This window comes from Mustelus asterias, chromosome 24, assembly GCF_964213995.1.
Source record: "Mustelus asterias chromosome 24, sMusAst1.hap1.1, whole genome shotgun sequence".
Taxonomy (NCBI): Eukaryota; Metazoa; Chordata; class Chondrichthyes; order Carcharhiniformes; family Triakidae; genus Mustelus; species Mustelus asterias.
The window spans coordinates 9,047,651-9,066,144 of record NC_135824.1 but is presented as its reverse complement, the minus strand read 5'-3'; the positions used below and the strand labels follow the sequence as shown (position 1 = coordinate 9,066,144).

Here is an 18,494-nt window from a genome sequence, read left to right as displayed (position 1 = left end):
AAGATATTTCTATTAGTACTTGCTGGTGTAGTCACATTTTCTATAAGGAAGGCATCACATTTATTCGCAACTTCATGACATTTAGAAAGTCCTTCATTTTTGAGGTGTTAATTAATGCAAGTTTATAGTTTCATTACCAGAGCCAAAGGGAGAAAACAAGCAGTTTGATGTAGAGCCAACATTAGACAAGATTTCTGCATGATCGCTACTTCAAACCAGAGTGGTAATAAGATTGCTTGCCTGGTGAAACATATGATCCCACAGGCACTAGCACTGCTTTTCTAGTGTCCATCCTTCAGTGACTGACAGCCAAAGATGTATAGGTTAGGTGGATTGGCTATGCTAAATTACCCCTACGTGTCCCAAAAAGTCAACCCAAGGAAAGCAACGGTCTCAGGTGAGGTACCCGGACGAGCACTCAGATCCTGCGCGGACCAGCTGGCGGGGTATTCGCAGACATCTTCAATCTCTCTTTACACCAATCTGAGGTCCCTACCTGTTTCAAGAAGACGACCATCATCCCGGTACCAAAGAAAAGCCAGGCAGCGTGCCTTAATGACTATCATCCAGTGGCTTTGACACCCAACATTATGAAGTGCTTCAAAAGGTTAGTCATGGCACAAATCAATTTCTGCCTCCCAGACTGCCTGGATCCACTACAGTTGGCCTATTGCTGCAACAGGCCCTCAGCAGACGCCATCTCGCTGGCCCTACACTCAACCCTGGAACACCTAGATAACAAAGACACCTATGTCAGACTCCTATTCATAGACTGCAGCTCAGCCTTTAACACCATTATTCCTATGAGAAGCATCTCCAAACTTTGTGGCCTGGGGCTTGGCTCCTCCCTCTGCAACTGGATCCTAGACTTCCTAACCCACAGACCGCAGTCAGTAAGGATAAACAACAACACCTCCTTCACAATCATCCAGTGCTCTGCAAGCCTGTGTCCTCAGCCACTTACTATACTCCTTATACACCTCTGACTGTGTGGCCAAACTCCCCTCCAACTCGATTTAAGTTTGCTGATGACACCATCGTAGTGGGTTGGATCTCAAACAATGACGAGACGGAGTACAGAAAAGAGATAATCTGGTGAACTGGGGAGACAACAATAATCTCTCCCTCAATGTCAACAAAACGAAGGAGATAGTTATCGACTTCAGGAAGCGTAGTAGAGAACATGTCCCTGTCTATATCAATGGGAACGAAGTTGAAATGGGCTAGAGCTTCAAGTTCTTAGGTGTCCAGATCACGAAACAACCTGTCCTGGTCTCTCCAGGCTAACGCTATAGTTAAGGCGGCCCACCAAACGCTGCTTTCTCAGGAGACTAAGGAAATTTTGGCATGTCCACTACGACTCTCACCAATTTCTATAGATGCACCATAGAAAGCATTCTTGCCGGTTGTATCACAGCTTGGTATGGCTCCTGCTCTGTCCAAGACTGCAATAAACTACAAAGGGTCGTGAATGAAGCCCAGTCCATCACTCAAACCAACCTCCCATCCGCTGACACTGTCTAGACTTCCCGCTGCCTCAGAAAAGCAGCCAGAATAATCAAGGACCCAACGTACCCCGGACGTACTCTCCTCCACTTTCTTCCATCGGGAAAAAGATAGAAAACTCTGAGGACACGTACCAACCGACACAAGAACAGCTTCTTCCCTGCTGCCATCAGACTTTTGAATGGACCTGTCTTGCATTAAGTTGATCTTTCTCTATACCCTAGCTATGACTGTTACACGACATTCTGCACTCTCTCCTTTCCTTCCCTATGTACGGTATGCTTTGTCTGCATAGTGCACAAGAGACAATAGTTTTCACTGTATACCAATACATGTGACAATAATAAATCAAATCAAACCAAGGGAGAGGGCCTGGGTAAGATACTCTGTCGGAGGGCCGGTGAGGACTTAATGGGCAGAATGTCCTCCTTCTGCACTGTAGGGATTGTATGATTTAGTCATCTGACGTGGCAGCCAAGAGCAATATTACTCTCAAACAACGTCCACCCGCTACTGTTCAGCAGCAATAACTATTTAACGATCAGGAGCAAGAACCATGACCACTTTCGCCTCCACCTTAATGATGGAAACAGATGATAGTTTTGCTACGTTCCCGCAGTTGAGATGAGCTGCCTCAGCACGGGGAATGAAACTGGGAGTAAGATGTCCACAGTGGGCCAAATATCTACGGACTGAAATATTACAGGTGTGAGGGATGGGTTAATAAATACCAACCTCGTCCGCATCCAACAATTTTCAAAGCACAGAGAACCTTTTGTACAGCTGAGCAGGAAGTTTAATAGAGCAACGTGGAACGGCGCAGATTTAATATGACCTGTCTGCTAGACAAAGCCTGTCAGGCTTGCATTGTTCCCTTATCACAGAGCACATAATCAGTTCTGCTGTGGTGGAGACCAACTTGACAGGAGACTCGAGAAGCCAACGATTCAGTGGCTCTGAAAGCCACCTAGTATCTGCGAGTTTTGCGTTCGCTGAGTCCATAACAGTTGCATCAATTCAACTAAACTAGGTCTGCGTATTGTCACCAATCTAGGCACAGCTGGTCATTTTCTGAAGCCACTTTGACTCTCAGAATAAAATCAACCACACTTCTGAACCTTTCTTTATCTCTTTGTTCTAGTTATATAAAGTGTTTGTTTAATATTCATTACTTAAAGCTCCAGCAGTGCTGGATAGGGTGCCTGCAATGTGTAAAGCAGAATGAAGCCAACTGCTCTATTAGGTCCCAGATTCAATTGCACAGAGTTAGCCCAGCGAAGAGCTCTTAACCTCACCACCAGGCTTGTTTCAGTGAGCCCTGGGGTGGACAGGTGTCGTGGGAGTGGAGGAAATCAGCCAGGGGTACCCATTCACTCGCCCTTCCGACAGGTGCACAGGTTTGGGAGAGATGGATTTTTTTAAAATTCATTCGTGGGACATGGCCATTGCTGGCTGGCCAGCATTTATTGCCCATCCCTTGTTGCCCTTGGAGGGCGGTTGAGAGGGCACATTGCTGTGGCTCTGGAGTCACATGTAGACCAGACCAGGTAAGGACAGCAGATTTCCTTCCCTAAAAGGACATTAGTGAACTAGATGGATTTTTCCAACAATCGACAATGGTTTCATGGTCATCAGCAGGTTCTTAATTCCAGATTTTTAAAAATTGAATTCAAATTCCACCGTCTGCCGCGGCAGGATTTGAACCTGGGTCCCCAGAACATGAACTGAGTTTCTGGATTAATAGTCTAGTGATAATACCACTAGGCCATTGCCTTCCCTGAGAATGGCATGAGAAAGGATGAGAATGACATCAAGACCCCCCCACCCCCGCTAACCAATTCCACACCAACCCTGGGTAATGTTTTTTATTCAATCATGGGGCGGCACTGCTGCCTCACAGCGCCAGGGACCCGGGTTCGATTCCCAGCTTGGGTCACTGTCTGTGTGGCGTCTGCACGTTCTCCCCATGTCTGCGTGGGTTTCCTCCGGGTGCTCCGGTTTCCTCCCACAGTCCAAAGATGTGCGGGTTAGCCAGAGTAAATGCATGTGGTTTCGGAGATAAGGCCTGGGTGGGATTGTGGTCAGTGCAGACTGGATGGGCTGAATGGCCTCCTTCTGCACTGTAGGGATTCTATGGTTCTATGAGACATGGTCGTCGCTGGCTGGCCAGCATTTATTACCCTTGAAACAAAAACAGAAAAAGCTGGAGAACAGAGCCATCCTGACTCTGGCTCTATTCTCTCTTCACAGATGCTGTCAAACCTGCTGAGTTTCTCCAGCTTTTTTCTGTTTTTGTTTCAGACTCCAGCATCTGCAGTATTTTGCCATTTATTGCCCATCCCGAGATGCCCGAGGGGGATGGAGGGTCAACCACATTGCTGTGGCTCTGGAGTTGCATGTAGGTCAGACCAAGTAAAGACGGCAGATTCCCTTCCCTAAAAGGACATGGCTGAACCAGATGAATTTTTCCAACAATTGACAATGGTTTCATAGTCATTAGTAGATTCTTAATTCCAGATATTTTTTATTGAATTTAAATTCCACCAGATGCCATGGTGGGATTTGAACCTGGGTCCCCGGAACAGTAACTGAGTTTCTGGATTGATAGTCTAGCAATAATGCCACTAGGCCATCGCCTGCCCTCAGTGACATTTTACAGGTGAAATTTAAAGGTACATCTTCAGGAGAGAAGATGAAACTTCAAAAGAATTGCTACATATTTTCTTTTTTTTTCTTGCTGGTAATGGCTTCAGGGATGGCAGTTCAGGCAGTATGCTGCATCTCCTGTGGGATGTATGTGGTGAGGAAATCCAGTAGTGTTTCAGGAGATTTTAGTTGTAAGAAGTGCATTAGATTGCAGCTTCTGGAGGAGCGTGTAAAGGAGCTGGAGGGGGAGGTAGAGGAACTCCGCATAATTCGGGAGGCGGAGGTGGAAGTTGATAGGAGTTATAGAGAAATAGTAACTCCTAGAAATGAGGCTTGGGTCAATGCCAGGAGGAGGGGTAAGAAGCAATCGGGAAGACAATCCCCTGGGGCGGTTCCCCTCCATAATAGGTTTTCGGTGCTGGAGGCTACAGTTGAGGAGGAATCAACTGAGCATAGAGAGCAGATCTCTGGGGGTGAGCCGAGTGAGAAAGCTCAGGTGGTTAGGGGCTGTAAAAGACTGGGCCTTGTGATTGGGGACTCCACAATTAAGGGGACAGATAGGAGGGTCGGAACTAAAGGTAGGGACTCAGGGTTGGTGTGTTGCCTACCAGGGGCTGGGGTCCGGGATGTGTCTGACAGGGTATTCAGGATTCTTAGGGGGGAGGGAGATAAACCACAAGTTATTGTACATGTGGGGACACACGACATAGGGAGGATAGGGGAAGGGGATATTAGGCAGGGATTTATGGAGTTGGGGTGGAAACTAAAGGCCAAGACTGACAGAGTGGTTATCTCTGGACTCTTGCCTGTACCACGGGATAGTTTAGAGAGGAATAGGGAGAGGGAAGGTTTGAATTCATGGCTGAGGGGATGGTGCAGGAGGGAGGGGTTCAGGTACTTAAGCAATTGGGGCTCGTACTGGGGAAGGTGTGACCTCTATGAGAAGGATGGTCTACACCTTAATCAGAAGGGGACCAATATCCTGGGGGGTAAATTTGCTAAGGCCATGCAAGGAGGTTTAAACTGATTCGGGGGGGGGGAGGGATCCTGAGTAGTGGGGCTGAAAGTGAGGGATGCATGGATGGGGACTGCAATGCACGGCATTGCAGAGGTGGGGTGGAGCAGGGTTTGAAATGTGTATACTTCAATGCCAGGAGTATTCGCAATAAAGTGGGTGAACTTGCAGCGTGGATCAGTACCTGGGACTTCGATGTTGTGGCTATTTCAGAGACATGGATAGAGCAGGGGCAGGAATGGATGCTGCAGGTCCCGGGGTTCAAATGTTTTAGTCGAAGTAGGGAAGGAGGTAGAAGAGGGGGAGGGGTAGCATTATTGGTCAGAGATTGTATCACAGTGTCAGAGAGGAGGTTTGATGAGGACTTATCTGTTGAGGTAGTATGGGCGGAGATTAGAAATAGGAGAGGAGAGGTCACCCTGTTGGGAGTCTTTTATAGACCTCCTAAAAGTTCTAGAGAGGTTGAGGAAAGGATTGCGGAGTCAATCCTGCTTAGGAGTGAAAGTAATAGGGCAATTGTTATGGGGGATTTTAACTTGACTAATATTGACTGGAATTGTTATAGCTCTAGCTCGTTAGAGGGGTCAGTTTTTGTTCAAAGCGTGCAGGAAGGTTTTTTGACTCAGTATGTAGACAGGCCAACTAGAGGTGAGGCTACATTGGATCTGGTGCTGGGAAATGAGCCAGACCAGGTGCTAGACTTGGAAGTTGGTGTGCATTTTGGTGATAGTGACCACAATTCGGTTACGTTCACCTTAGTGATGGAAAGGGATAGGCATGAACCTCGGGCCAGTGGTTTTAGCTGGGGGAAGGGTAATTATGAGGCTATTAGGAGAGAATTAGGAAACATAGGTTGGACTAGGAGATTACAGGGACTGGGAACGTCCGACATGTGGAGTTTTTTCAAGGAGCAGCTACTGCGAGTCTGTGATAGGTATGTCCCTGTCAGGCAAGGAGGAATTGGTAGGGCTAGGGAACCGTGGTGCACCAAAAAAGTTTCTTTGTTGGTTAAAAAGAAAAAGGAGGCTTATGTTCGGATGAGACGTGAGCACTCGGGTAGTGCACTAGAAAGCTTTAGATTGGCTAAGAGGGAGTTGAAGAGCGAGCTTAGAAGGGCTAAAAGAGGACATGAGAAGACTTTGGCGGATAGGGTTAAAGAGAATCCTAAGGCGTTCTATAGGTATGTCAAGAACAGAAGGTTGGTTAGGGCAAGTTTAGGGCCAGTTATAGATGGCAGAGGGAAGTTATGTGTGGAACCGGAGGAGATTGGTGAAGCATTGAACCAATATTTCTCTTCGGTGTTCACGCAAGGGGACATGAATATAGCTGAGGAGGACACTGGGTTGCAAGGGAGTAGAATAGACAGTATTACAGTTGATAAGGAGGATGTGCAGGATATTCTGGAGGGTCTGAAAATAGATAAATCCCCTGGTCCGGATGGGATTTATCCAAGGATTCTCTGGGAGGCAAGAGAAGTGATTGCAGAGCCTCTGGCTCTGATCTTCAGGTCGTCGTTGGCCTCTGGTATAGTACCAGAAGATTGGAGGTTAGCGAATGTTGTCCCATTGTTTAAGAAGGGGAACAGAGACTTCCCCGGGAATTATAGACCGGTGAGTCTCACTTCTGTTGTCGGCAAGATGTTGGAAAAAATTATAAGGGATAGGATTTATAGTTATTTGGAGAGTAATGAATTGATAGGTGATAGTCAGCATGGTTTTGTGGCAGGTAGGTCGTGCCTTACTAACCTTATTGAGTTTTTTGAGAAAGTGACCAAGGAGGTGGATGGGGGCAAGGCAGTGGACGTGGTATATATGGATTTTAGTAAGGCGTTTGATAAGGTTCACCATGGTAGGCTTCTGCAGAAAATGCAGATGTATGGGATTGGGGGTGATCTAGGAAATTGGATCAGGAATTGGCTAGCGGATAGGAAACAGAGGGTGGTGGTTGATAGTAAATATTCATCATGGAGTGCGGTTACAAGTGGTGTACCTCAGGGATCTGTTTTGGGGCCACTGCTGTTTGTAATATTTATTAATGATCTGGATGAGGGTATAGTTGGGTGGATTAGCAAATTTGCTGATGACACCAAAGTCGGTGGTGTGGTAGACAGTGAGGAAGGGTGTCGTAGTTTGCAGGAAGACTTAGACAGGTTGCAAAGTTGGGCCGAGAGGTGGCGGATGGAGTTTAATGCGGAGAAGTGTGAGGTAATTCACTTTGGTAGGAATAACAGATGTGTTGAGTATAGGGCTAACGGGAGGACTTTGAATAGTGTGGAGGAGCAGAGGGATCTAGGTGTATGTGTGCATAGATCCCTGAAAGTTGGGAATCAAGTAGATAAGGTTGTTAAGAAGGCATATGGTGTCTTGGCGTTTATTGGTAGGGGGATTGAATTTAGGAGTCGTAGCGTTATGTTGCAACTGTACACAACTCTGGTGCGGCCGCACTTGGAGTACTGTGTGCAGTTCTGGTCCCCACATTACAGGAAGGATGTGGAGGCTTTGGAGAGGGTGCAGAGGAGGTTTACCAGGATGTTGCCTGGTATGGAGGGGAGATCCTATGAGGAGAGGCTGAGGGATTTGGGATTGTTTTCGCTGGAAAGGCGGCGGCTAAGAGGGGATCTTATTGAAACATATAAGATGATTAGAGGTTTAGATAGGGTGGATAGTGATAGCCTTTTTCCTCTGATGGAGAAATCCAGCACGAGGGGGCATGGCTTTAAATTGAGGGGGGGTAGTTATAGAACCGATGTCAGGGGTAGGTTCTTTACCCAGAGGGTGGTGAGGGATTGGAATGCCCTGCCAGCATCAGTAGTAAATGCGCCTAGTTTGGGGGCGTTTAAGAGATCCGTAGATAGGTTCATGGACGAAAAGAAATTGGTTTAGGTTGGAGGGTCACAGTTTTTTTTTTTTTTTAACTGGTCGGTGCAACATCGTGGGCCGAAGGGCCTGTTCTGCGCTGTAATGTTCTATGTTCTATGTTCTATATACTGGTATTATAAATAAGATATTGGGCAGGATTTTGTGGCCTCATTTGTCCAAAACCGTAAATTCCCGCCTGAGTCAACAGACCTTTCCATGCTCTGCCCCTCGCCCACTCCGATTCCTGTGGCGGGGGGGACAGTATAATTCCAGCCATCAGGTTTAGATGTTTTTCAGTTTTATTTATTAGTGTCACAAGTAGGCTTACATTAACACTGCAATGAAGTTACTGTGAAAATCCCCTGGTTGCCACACTCTGGCACCTGTTCGGGTACACTGAGGGAGAATTTAACATGGCCAATGCACCTAACCAGCACGTCTTTCGGACTGTGGGAGGAAACCAGAGCACCCGGAGGAAATCCACGCAAATAAGGGCAGAACATGCAGACTCCACAGAGATAGTGACCCAGGTTGGAAATCAAACCCGGGTCCCTGGCGCAGTGCTAACCATTGTGCCACTGTGCCGCCCATAAAATTTAAGATTACATTATTGCTAAAATGAAGACAACTAAAAAGAATTTTAGGCCATTTTAAACTCATCACAATTCATTGTTTCTTCGCATGGAGAGGAACTGTTCAAACCTGTGTGCGCAGTTCTGGTCGCCACATTATAGGAACGCACTGGAGAAGGCGCAGAGGAGATGCACCAGAATGCTGCCTGGAATGGAACATTTAAGTTATAAGGAGAGGTTGGATAGGCTTGGGTTATTTTCTCTGGAACAGAGAAGGCTGAGGGGTGACCTGATCGAGGCGTTCGAGATCATGAGGGGCATGGACAGGGTGGATAGGGAGCAGCTGTTCCCCTTAGTTGAAGGGCCAGGTCAGTTATGAGGGGACACGAGTTAAAAGTGAGGGGTGGGAGGTTTTAGGGGGGGATTTGAGGAAAAACCTTTTTACTCAGAGGGTGGTGATGGTCTAGAATGCGCTGCCTGGGAGGGTGGTGGAGGCGGGACGCCTCACATCCTTTAAAAAGCAGCTGGATGAGTACTTGGCACGCCATAACATTCAAGGCTATGGGCCAAGTGCTGGCAAGTGGGATTAGGTGGGCAGGTCAGGGCATTCCATGCGTCGGTGCAGACTCGATGGACCGAAGGGCCTCTTCTGCACTGTAGGGTTCTGTGATTCTTGAAAACAAAACAGCCATTCTAGTTTGGCACAGATTTAGCTGCCTTTGAGATTTCACTCCAAGTTCCCAGCTACTTCCATTGTTCCTATTTTGGATGCTGCTTCCATTATTCAGGCACGGAGCAATTAGGGACTAACAATGCCATAATCATTGCCTGCTCCTGGCTCTTTGATCTCTCAAAAGGATTTTCAATTAACTCTTGCAGGGCAGTCACTTTTTGCCTTCCCTTGTTCAATTTCTCGATCTCATTAATTTTTTTGCTTCTCCAGCAGTTACAGTTCCAACGGTCTCGGCCACCATCCAGGGACTCGCCCAAACGACCATGTTGTACGTGTGGAGTCAGACAGAAAGTCCTAGCGAGGTTTTCAGTTGGGAAGAGCACCGTAGCCAAATCTGATCCTCTCTCCTTGTCTGTGGTTTGCACACAGGCCCATTACAGAAGGAGCTCCCAAGGGAGTGACCAGGAGCGGGAACGTGAGTTAAGTTCCAGCTTTGATCTCCACTGAGGTCAACTGCAATTCTGCAGCTGCTGGCCTGGCTGACAGCATCTGTCTAACGCAGATCCTAGGCTGTCAATCCCAGCACCTTTCAGCCTGCACGGTCTGGTGTCACACGAGGCCACACCCTGTTTGAAGGGGGACTGAAAGAGGCAGTCAACTGACAAAAGGAAGAATTTGACCATAGAAGCCCTACAGTGGAGAAGGGAGCCATTCAGCCCATTGAATCTGCACCGACTCTCCAAAAGAACATCTTACCCATGCGCCTGCCCCGCCTGCCCATCCCCGTAACCTTGCGCATTTAGGGAAGGAACATTTAAGATGGCGGATAGGGAGCCAATCTAGCAGCCGCTATGTTCTGGATTTAGTTTTTCATGTATTTCCACCGACAACTCAAGCTCTAGAGTGACCCCACTGACCTTCCACTGTCCAGCTAGTAACTTAAAGTCAAACCTTGGCAAGGGGATATCCTTTTGCCTCGGGAATGATGCACAGAAGAGATGCAAGGGGCAAGTTTTTACCCAGCGAGTGGTAGGTGTCTGGAACACACTGCCAGGAGTGGTGGTGCAGGCAGATACGATAGGGGCATTTAGATAAGCACCTGAAATGCGAGAAATAGCAGGATATGAACCAAGGGCAGGCAGAAGGGATTAGTTTAATTTGGTGTCATGTTTGGCAAAACATCTTGGGCCGAAGGGCCTGTTCCTGTGCTGTACTGTTCTATAAAAGCAAAATACTGCAGAAGCTGGAATCTGTAACCAAAACAGAAAATTCTGGAAAATCTCAGCAGGCCTGACAGCATCTGTGGAGAGAGAATGGAACCACCGGAGCTCTGACAAAAGGTCATCCAGCCTCTAAACGTTGTCTCTATTCTCTCTCCACAGATGCTGTCAGACCTGCTGAGATTTTCCAGCATTTTCTGTTTTTGTTTCTGTTCTATGTTCTAGGGGGACAAAAATAACCCATACTAATAAGAGGGAAACAAAATATAGTTTGGACTTGTAATGACTTTAATCAGGCAATTGAGGTGGGCCTGTTAGAATATGAACTCCCTGATTAAGGGCCAAACTGATGGGCCAATCAGGGAGCCTCTTGCTTTCTCCTTAACCAGTTCCTCTGGCACTCCGAGTGCAGGCTGCTAACTGAGAGCACTCTGTATGTTGTTGTCAGACTTGTAAATAAAGGGATTCTGGTGAAGGGCCTTTGAGGACTTATAACAGAACTGTACCCCCACATTTTGAGGTGTCCAATACATTAATAAATCTATCACTTAGACTCTGCACTGAAAGCCTCACGAGAATGAAATGCTTTGGAACCAATTTAAGAAAAATAATTTGTTCCCGTTCATTAGTCTGCTTGAGGAAAGCACCGTGTCTACCAGTTAATTAAACCTTTTGGGGCCTGCAGAATCAGGCTGTTGCTATGAGAGCAATGCTGGTGAACTTTCTGACACTGATGATGAATATTACAGAGCACAATTGGGAGCTTTCAGCACGTGGGATGATTCACCGCCTACTGAAGTCCACGTCAATTTTTAAATTAAGACTACATTAAATCTCTCTCAATTCCTCCCTCCAATTGTTGCTTTAGATGCCTAAGTAGGAGGCCTAAAAGGGCAGCCTGAAGCAGCAGAGGAGAGGGGCCCTAACGCACAATTTCAAAGTTCTGAGGGTGAACAAGGAGATAAAAGCACACACACACACATCAGCTATCGGCCAAACCTGTAGGCGATAGAAGATTGTTTAGGCCAACGCTTAAAGCACTGTGCGCGGATTAGAAAAAGGATGTAAAGGCATGAGAGGAAGTGTCAAAAAAGATGGACAACATCAGAAATGAGAGGTTACAACTATCAGGAAAGGTTGGACATGCTGGGGCTCTTTCCTCGATGAGAGATAAGACTGAGGGGTGATAAGAGTTTGTAGAATTGTGGGTGATTTGAGAAGTAGAGAAGATGCTTTTTGTTTGTGGGTCAAAATTACAACAACTTGCAGTTATGAAGTGCCTTTAATGTAACAGAACATCCCCAAGGAGCTGCACAGGGTTATTATGGAAGAAAATTTGATGGCAAGCCGCGTAAGGAGATATTAAACCAGACGACAAAAACTTGGTTTAAGGAGTAGAGGTTGTAAGGAGAATCTCGAAGGAGGAAAGAGAGACAGAGATAGAAGGAGGGAATTGTAGTGCTTAGGGCCTTGACAGCTGAAGGTACAAATGCTGATTCCGCAGTGATAAATATCAGTGATACTCGAGAGGGTTTCGGGGCTGGAGATTGCAGAGAGAAGGAGAGGGAGGCCAGAGAACAGTCTGAAAACAAGGGGGTGAATTTTTCAAATTGAGGTACTGTGTGACTGGGAGCTAACGTACAGCAGCGAATATAGAGGAGATGGTGAGGGCGATTCTCCCAAAGAAATTCGAAATGCCGAATTCGTGTGAGAACTGGAGTAACTCACGCCGATTTCTTTAGTGGGATTTTCCAAATGAATCTCCCACACTCTGAGCACGGCAGAGTACCCGAGGGGATTCACTCTGAAAATCAGTGAGTGGGGCCAATTCCCGTCAGAGAGGCTGGCAGCAAAGCACTGAGCGAGCCACTGCGCATGGACCGATCTGTCAGCGCTGAGATCAGCGCATGTGCTGCAGCCCCGCATTGCCGGTCTCCCGATCACTGGCCAGGCCCACAACCCCCACCCCCCGCCAACTGCTGCCACTCCGACTCCCCCTCCACCCCTCGATTGCTGGCCTCTCGGACCTCTCCGGGCAAGCCCCGATTGTCTCCCCCCACCCCCAGGCGAGCCCTGATCACCCCAACCCCAACCCGCCCTGATGCACTTGTTACCCCCCCCCCCCCCCCCCCCTTCCCCAGGCAGAACCGACACCCCCTCCCCCAGCAGACCCGACCCAGATGGCCAGTCCCGGTCACCCTCTTCCCTCCCTCTGTCACTGATCCCTATGCAGAGTGGCAGTGGGACCCCCTATCCCTGCCCTCACCGATGGGCCCTGCCCCCTCTGACCACCACCCTGGCACTGCCCGATGCTCGATGGGCAGTGCCAAGAATGTCACCCGAGGCCGGAATTGAACCCGGATCCCTGGCAATGTGAGGCAGCAGTGTTAACCACTGTGCCACCGTGCCACCCCGGTGGGCATCACTGTTAAAGCCAACATTTATTGCCCATCCTTAATTGTCCTTGAAAAGGCGTCTCACTGAAACATCTCAAGATTCTGAAGGGGCTTCAAAAACCAGGAGGATGTTTCCCCTGGCTGGGGAATCCAGAACAAGTGAGCATAGTCTCAGGCTATGGGGTTGGTTATTTAGGACTGAGATGAGGAGGAATGTCTTCACTCAGAGGGTTGTGAATCTTTGGAAAGATGCTGCTTCATTGAATATATAAATATATAGAATATATATAAATATATATTATATATCACATACATACATACACACACACATAAAGACAGATTTTGGGTCTCAGGTCTTTGGGTGGCGTGGTGGCACAGTGGTTAGCACTGCAGCCTCACAGCGCCAGGGACCCAGGTTCAATTCGAGCTCGGGTCATGGTCTGTGTGGCGTTTGCACGTTCTCCCCGTGTCTGCGTGGGTTTCCTCCGGGTGCTCCGGTTTCCTCCCACAGTCCAGAGATGTGCGGGTTAGGTTGCTTGGCCATGTGAGATTGACCCCAATGTCAGGGGGAGTAGCAGGGTAAATATGTGGGGTTACAGGAATAGGGATCGTGGTTGGTGCAAACTCGAAGGGCTGAATGGCCTCCTTCTGCATTGTAGGGATTCTATGACTCGAAGAATCTCAAGGGAGTTGGTGGGAAAGTGGAGTTATGGTAGAAGATCAGCCATGATTGTATTGAATGGCAGAGCAGGCTCGAGAGGCTTGTGTGATCACCTCCTGTTCCCTTTTTCTCATTCTGCAAAGGTGAGTTATGTCTTGTGCCTGACCAATATTCATTCCACACACAGCACCACAGAAAGAGGTTGTCTCTTTGTGAACATATTGCAGCTTGTAGGGCCTTGCTGGGAGCAAATTGGCTGCATTTTTTACAACAACTGTCAAAAAATTGGCCGTTAAGTGCTTTGGGGACATCTGGGGTTGTAAAAGGCACCACGTAAATGCAACAAAAACTGAAAATGTTGGAAAATCTCAGCAGGTCTGACAACATCTATGGGGAGAGAATAGAGCCAACGTTTTGAGTCTGGATGACCCTTCATCAGAGTAAATGCAAGTCGCTTGGCAGTACAGAACACGAACATTGCTGAAGTTTTTCATCATGCACTCATCAGGCCATATGCAAGAATGTCAAATTTCAATCAATTGCAATTTGTTCTACTGCAGGAGAAAAGGCTGCTGATTGGTTCACAGGCTAACTTTGATTGCTTTCTCCATGGCAATACCTCAATCAAAGTTAACTTGTGAACCAATCAGCACCCTTTTCTCCTACAGTAGAACAAATTGTGATAGTTTGAAATTTGGCATTCTTGCATTTGTCCTGATGAGTACCGGATGAAAAACTTTTGCAACATGTCTCTTTTTTTCAGCAATACAAATGCAAGTCTTCATTTTACTTCATGCCTTTTCTGTAGGACCCACCTAGCTTGTCCTTCCACCCCGTGTCAAGTCGAAGAGTCAGTCAGGAAATTGTTTCCAGGTGCTGACGAAGGCGGTGGGGATGAGTGAGTAGGGCACCGTGGTGATGCTGTTCCAAGTGTCCGAGGTTGGGTCGTAGCAGTCCAGGCTCTTGCAGCGCTGCGTGCCGAAGTAGCCGCCCACCACGTAGAGTTTGTTACCGGAGGCCACGGCGTGGCAGCTCATGCGTTTGGCCGTCATGTCGCCCACCCGCGTCCACTGGTTGGTGTCACAGTCAAAGCGGTAGGCCGAAGCCGCTGTGAACTCGGTGTCACCGCCCATGATGAAGATCTGGCTGCCCAGGGCGGCAGCGGCCGTGTAGCGCCAGGGATGTGGACAGACGGCCGGCACGGCCCAGCGGTCCTCCAGTGGCTCGTACCGCTGCACCCGGGCCAGCCGCTCGGCCTGGGGGAGGCCCGAGGTGGAGGTTCCACCAAAGACGTAGAGCCGGAGCTGGGCACTCACCACCGCCGCGTTGCTGACCCCGTCAGGGAGCGGGGCCACCATGGTCCAGGTGTTGGCGGACGGCTCGTAACGCTCCACCTGCTTGAGGCAGACAGAGGGCGAGGCTGGGGGGGAGGCCGTGTGCCCGCCCAGCGCAAACACCCCGCCCCTCAGCTCGGCCGAGCCATGACCGAAGCGGGCCACCAGCATTGGCGCCACTTTGGACCAATCGCCGGCCGCCGCGTCATAGACCCAGACGTCTCGCGAGACCCCGTTCTCTGGGCCCCGCCCCCCGCTGACATAGACGCGGCGGCCCAGCGCACAGGCGCTGAACTCCTTGCGTGGGCTGGGCAGCGTTGCCTTGGCAACGATCCGGCCCTCCGCACGGTCCAGCTCGTACACCTGGTCACAAAGGAATGTCCGCCCGCCCAGGATCAGCAGCGTGTGTCCCGCGCGCCGTGGCCTCGCCAACGTAGGGATCTCCCCTGGCTTCTCCATCTCCCGCCGCCGGATCCGCTCCTGGCAACGGCGGGCCTCCTCCACCAGGCCCCGGCTGAGCGGGTCGTCCTCCAGCAGGTGCTCAGCCGCGGCCCAGTCCTCCAGGTAGGTGGCAGGCAGCAAGGCCAGGCGGACGTGGCGCAGCAGGCTGGCCAGGCAGCCCCGCCGCCCCGCCGGGTCGTGGCGCACCCAGCGCAGGACGGCCCGGTGCACCGTCCGCTCATCCTCGGCTTCCAGCTCGTCGCAGGACAGCAGCTCGGCTAGAGTGGCCTCGGGTAGGCCGCACAGCTCCTCGGCCTGCCCGGCCACCAGCTGCTCAAAGTGGGCCAGGCAGACAGCTCGGGCCTGCTGTCGGAGGCGGCGACACTGGTGCGCATCCGAGAGGAGCAAGAGGTCGAGGCAGTTGGAGGCCCGCAGGCGTTTCTCCAGGAAGGCGGCCGCCGCTTCTCGGATGTCGGGGAACTGCAACATGTCGCCGGCCTGGAGCAGCCACTCGGCGTTCTCCTCGCTGATGGCCAGCCGGGCCGAGTAGGCATAGTCCAGCAGCAGCTCCAGCGCCTCGGGGTGCACGCTGTCCCGCAGGTCCACCTCTCGGTCGCTGCTCTCCCGCAGCCCGTTGCTAAACATGGCCTCGAAGTAGCGGCTGCAAGCGGCCAGCACCGCCCGGTGGCACAGGAAGGATCGGCTGCCGGCCCACAGGGTCACGTCGGTGAAGAGGTGCTGCCTCCGCAGACTGTCGAGCTGTGCCAGGACACTCTCCGGGTGGGAAGGCTTGTGGAACAGAGAGATGTTGTTGGAGCCACCGTTGCTGCTCCGGTTCCTGCGGATCTCATGTTCACTCACCGACATGGTCACACACCTGGATCACTCTGCAAGACACAAGAAGAAACATGTTTCAGGGTTTCACAAAGTTATTCCATTAACTCACATCTCACTGCTGCAAGCTTGCAACAACTGCCTTTTGGAAAGCCTCAAACATGTTCTTGTACTTTTTAAAAAATGGGCTGTGGTTAGGGCTGGAGTTTCCAGGAATTGAAGATGAATCTCCAGGACACAGCTATGTACAACTCGGGAGAAAAATGATCGGGACATTAAAAAAGCTTTTTTTCCCCCTACTTTCTTTGAACATTCCTTTTTACCAGATATAAAAATATTGTAAATGGGAAAAATAGTTTGTTTAGTCAATCATTATCCAATTGGGGGATGAGTCTTTTTGCTTTCCAGTTGGTGTAGGAAGACAGTGCGTCATCTGGGGGACCCAGTGGTTAACACTGCTGTCTCACAGCGCCAAGGACCCGGGTTCAATTCCCGGCTCGGGTCACTGTCTGTGTGGAGTTTGCACATTCTTCTCGTGTCTGCGTGGGTTTCCTCCGGGTGCTCCGGTTTCCTCCCACAGTCCAAAGATGTGCGGGTTAGGTTGATTGGCCAGGTGAAAAAAAAAAATTGCCCCTTAGAGTCCTGGGATGTGTAGGTTAGAGGGATTAGCGGGTAAAATACGTGGGGGTAGGGCCTGGGTGGGATTGTGGTCGGTGCAGACTCGATGGGCCGAATGGCCTCCTTCTGCACTGTAGGGTTTCTATGATTTCTAAACATTCCCACCCCCCAAAAATGGGAGCAGAAATTCCCCCCCCCCCGCTACCAAACATTTTCAGTTCCAAAGAGGAGTCATACGGACTCAAAATTCTCTTTCCACAGACGCTGCCAGACCAGCTGAGTTTATCCAGCATTTTGTTTTTATTTCAGATCTCCAGTATCCGCAGTGTTTTGCTTTTGTTCTGATCAAATGAACGTTTGGGGTAGATGTCATCTCTCTCTGTCTCTCTCTCTTTCACAAACATATTCACATTCCGTTGTGTCCGTCAATGCTCCTTTGGAGCTGGTGGCTGGACAGACCCAACAACTCTCCCACGTTTGATATCAACTCTGTGTAAGAGACGACAGGGTGATTGCAATGTTGTGTGTTTGCGGTGCCAGTAAAGTCCGACTTCACAGGTTCTCTCTGGAAGTAATTTGAAAAGAAAATACTTCTATTTATATAGCATCCTGTCACTTAATGGAAAGATTTCAAAGGGCCTCACCCAATGAATCACCAGTTTGAGGTGCAGTGATTATTATTTAGGCAAATGCCACAATAATCCTGCATCAGAAACATCTCCAAACAGCAACGAGATGAACGGGCAGTTTGTTTTCCAGTTCAAGTGTTAAGGGAGGATTGTCGTGTCGGAGCTAAAAAAGATATTCGGACACAGCGTTCATGAGTGATGGATCCTTTATTGCCCTCTTATCAAGAAGGAGAGAACTGAGGAATTCCGAAGGCTTTTTCAGTCTGTTCTGCTCAATTGTACAGTCAGCTTTTTTAAAAAATAGGGCACAACTTCTAATAAAGATAATTGTTTCTAATCCCACACACCGGTAAATTTACATACAAGAGGTAGACCCGAGACAATAGCTGTTTAATCGCGTCCCATCGGTAATGTCATAATCTTTAGTGGTAAATGGATGGAATGTCCGCTCAGACAATGGTCATTTAATCATGTCTTAATCACAGTTTCAGTGCTGTTAGCAAGGACATTCATCTGTGACCGATTGATAGATATAGTGAAACATCCCCTTTGTCTGCGCTGACTATTTCATGTATATGCATAGACAGCCAGTCTACAATGAGGGTGCTGCTAATTTTCCTGCCCCCCCGGCCTACCTCCCGCTGAGCTCAGCTCTCCTCTCCCACAGTCATCTAGGAACTTTGTTGAGGCCTTGTAGCTGTAATGGTCGCGACCCTACCACTGGACAGGAAACTCTGGATTCGAGTCCAGCGCCAGGACTTGTTGGCCATGGAAGGAGAGTTCAATGCAATTCAAAGGATTGATAATTACCTCAGGAATACTTCCCTGTGGTATGTCTCAAAAGGGTAAAAAAAGTGTGGGTGTGAAGATACACTTTAAGACAAAAAGAATTCTCTTCCTTATGGCTTTTAATAAAAAAGTCCACACGAAAATGCAAACGGGACTTTGTTTTTTTAAATGATCTCACAGGAGATGGGCGGCACTGCCTAGGCCAGAATTAATGGCCAGTCCCCAGATCTCTGTGACGTGTGGGTGTGGGTCTTGAACCATTAGTTTTTGTGGTGATGATGCTTCCAGAAGGGATTTTGACC

At 49.1% G+C, this 18,494-nt stretch overlaps 1 protein-coding gene across 3 annotated transcripts in view; it reads right to left on the bottom strand.

Moving 5' to 3' along the window:
- The window catches only part of LOC144511193 (kelch-like protein 25), a 44,824-nt gene that overhangs the window by 6,161 nt on the left and 20,169 nt on the right, over positions 1-18,494 (bottom strand). For all 3 annotated transcript variants that reach the window (XR_013500761.1, XM_078241265.1, XM_078241266.1), the window contains exon 2: positions 14,363-16,209. Coding sequence is in view for 2 of the 3 variants with exons in the window: in XM_078241265.1 (XP_078097391.1) it covers positions 14,399-16,189 (1,791 nt within the window). In the remaining variant the exon portion in view is untranslated. The remainder of the gene's footprint in view (positions 1-14,362; positions 16,210-18,494) is intronic.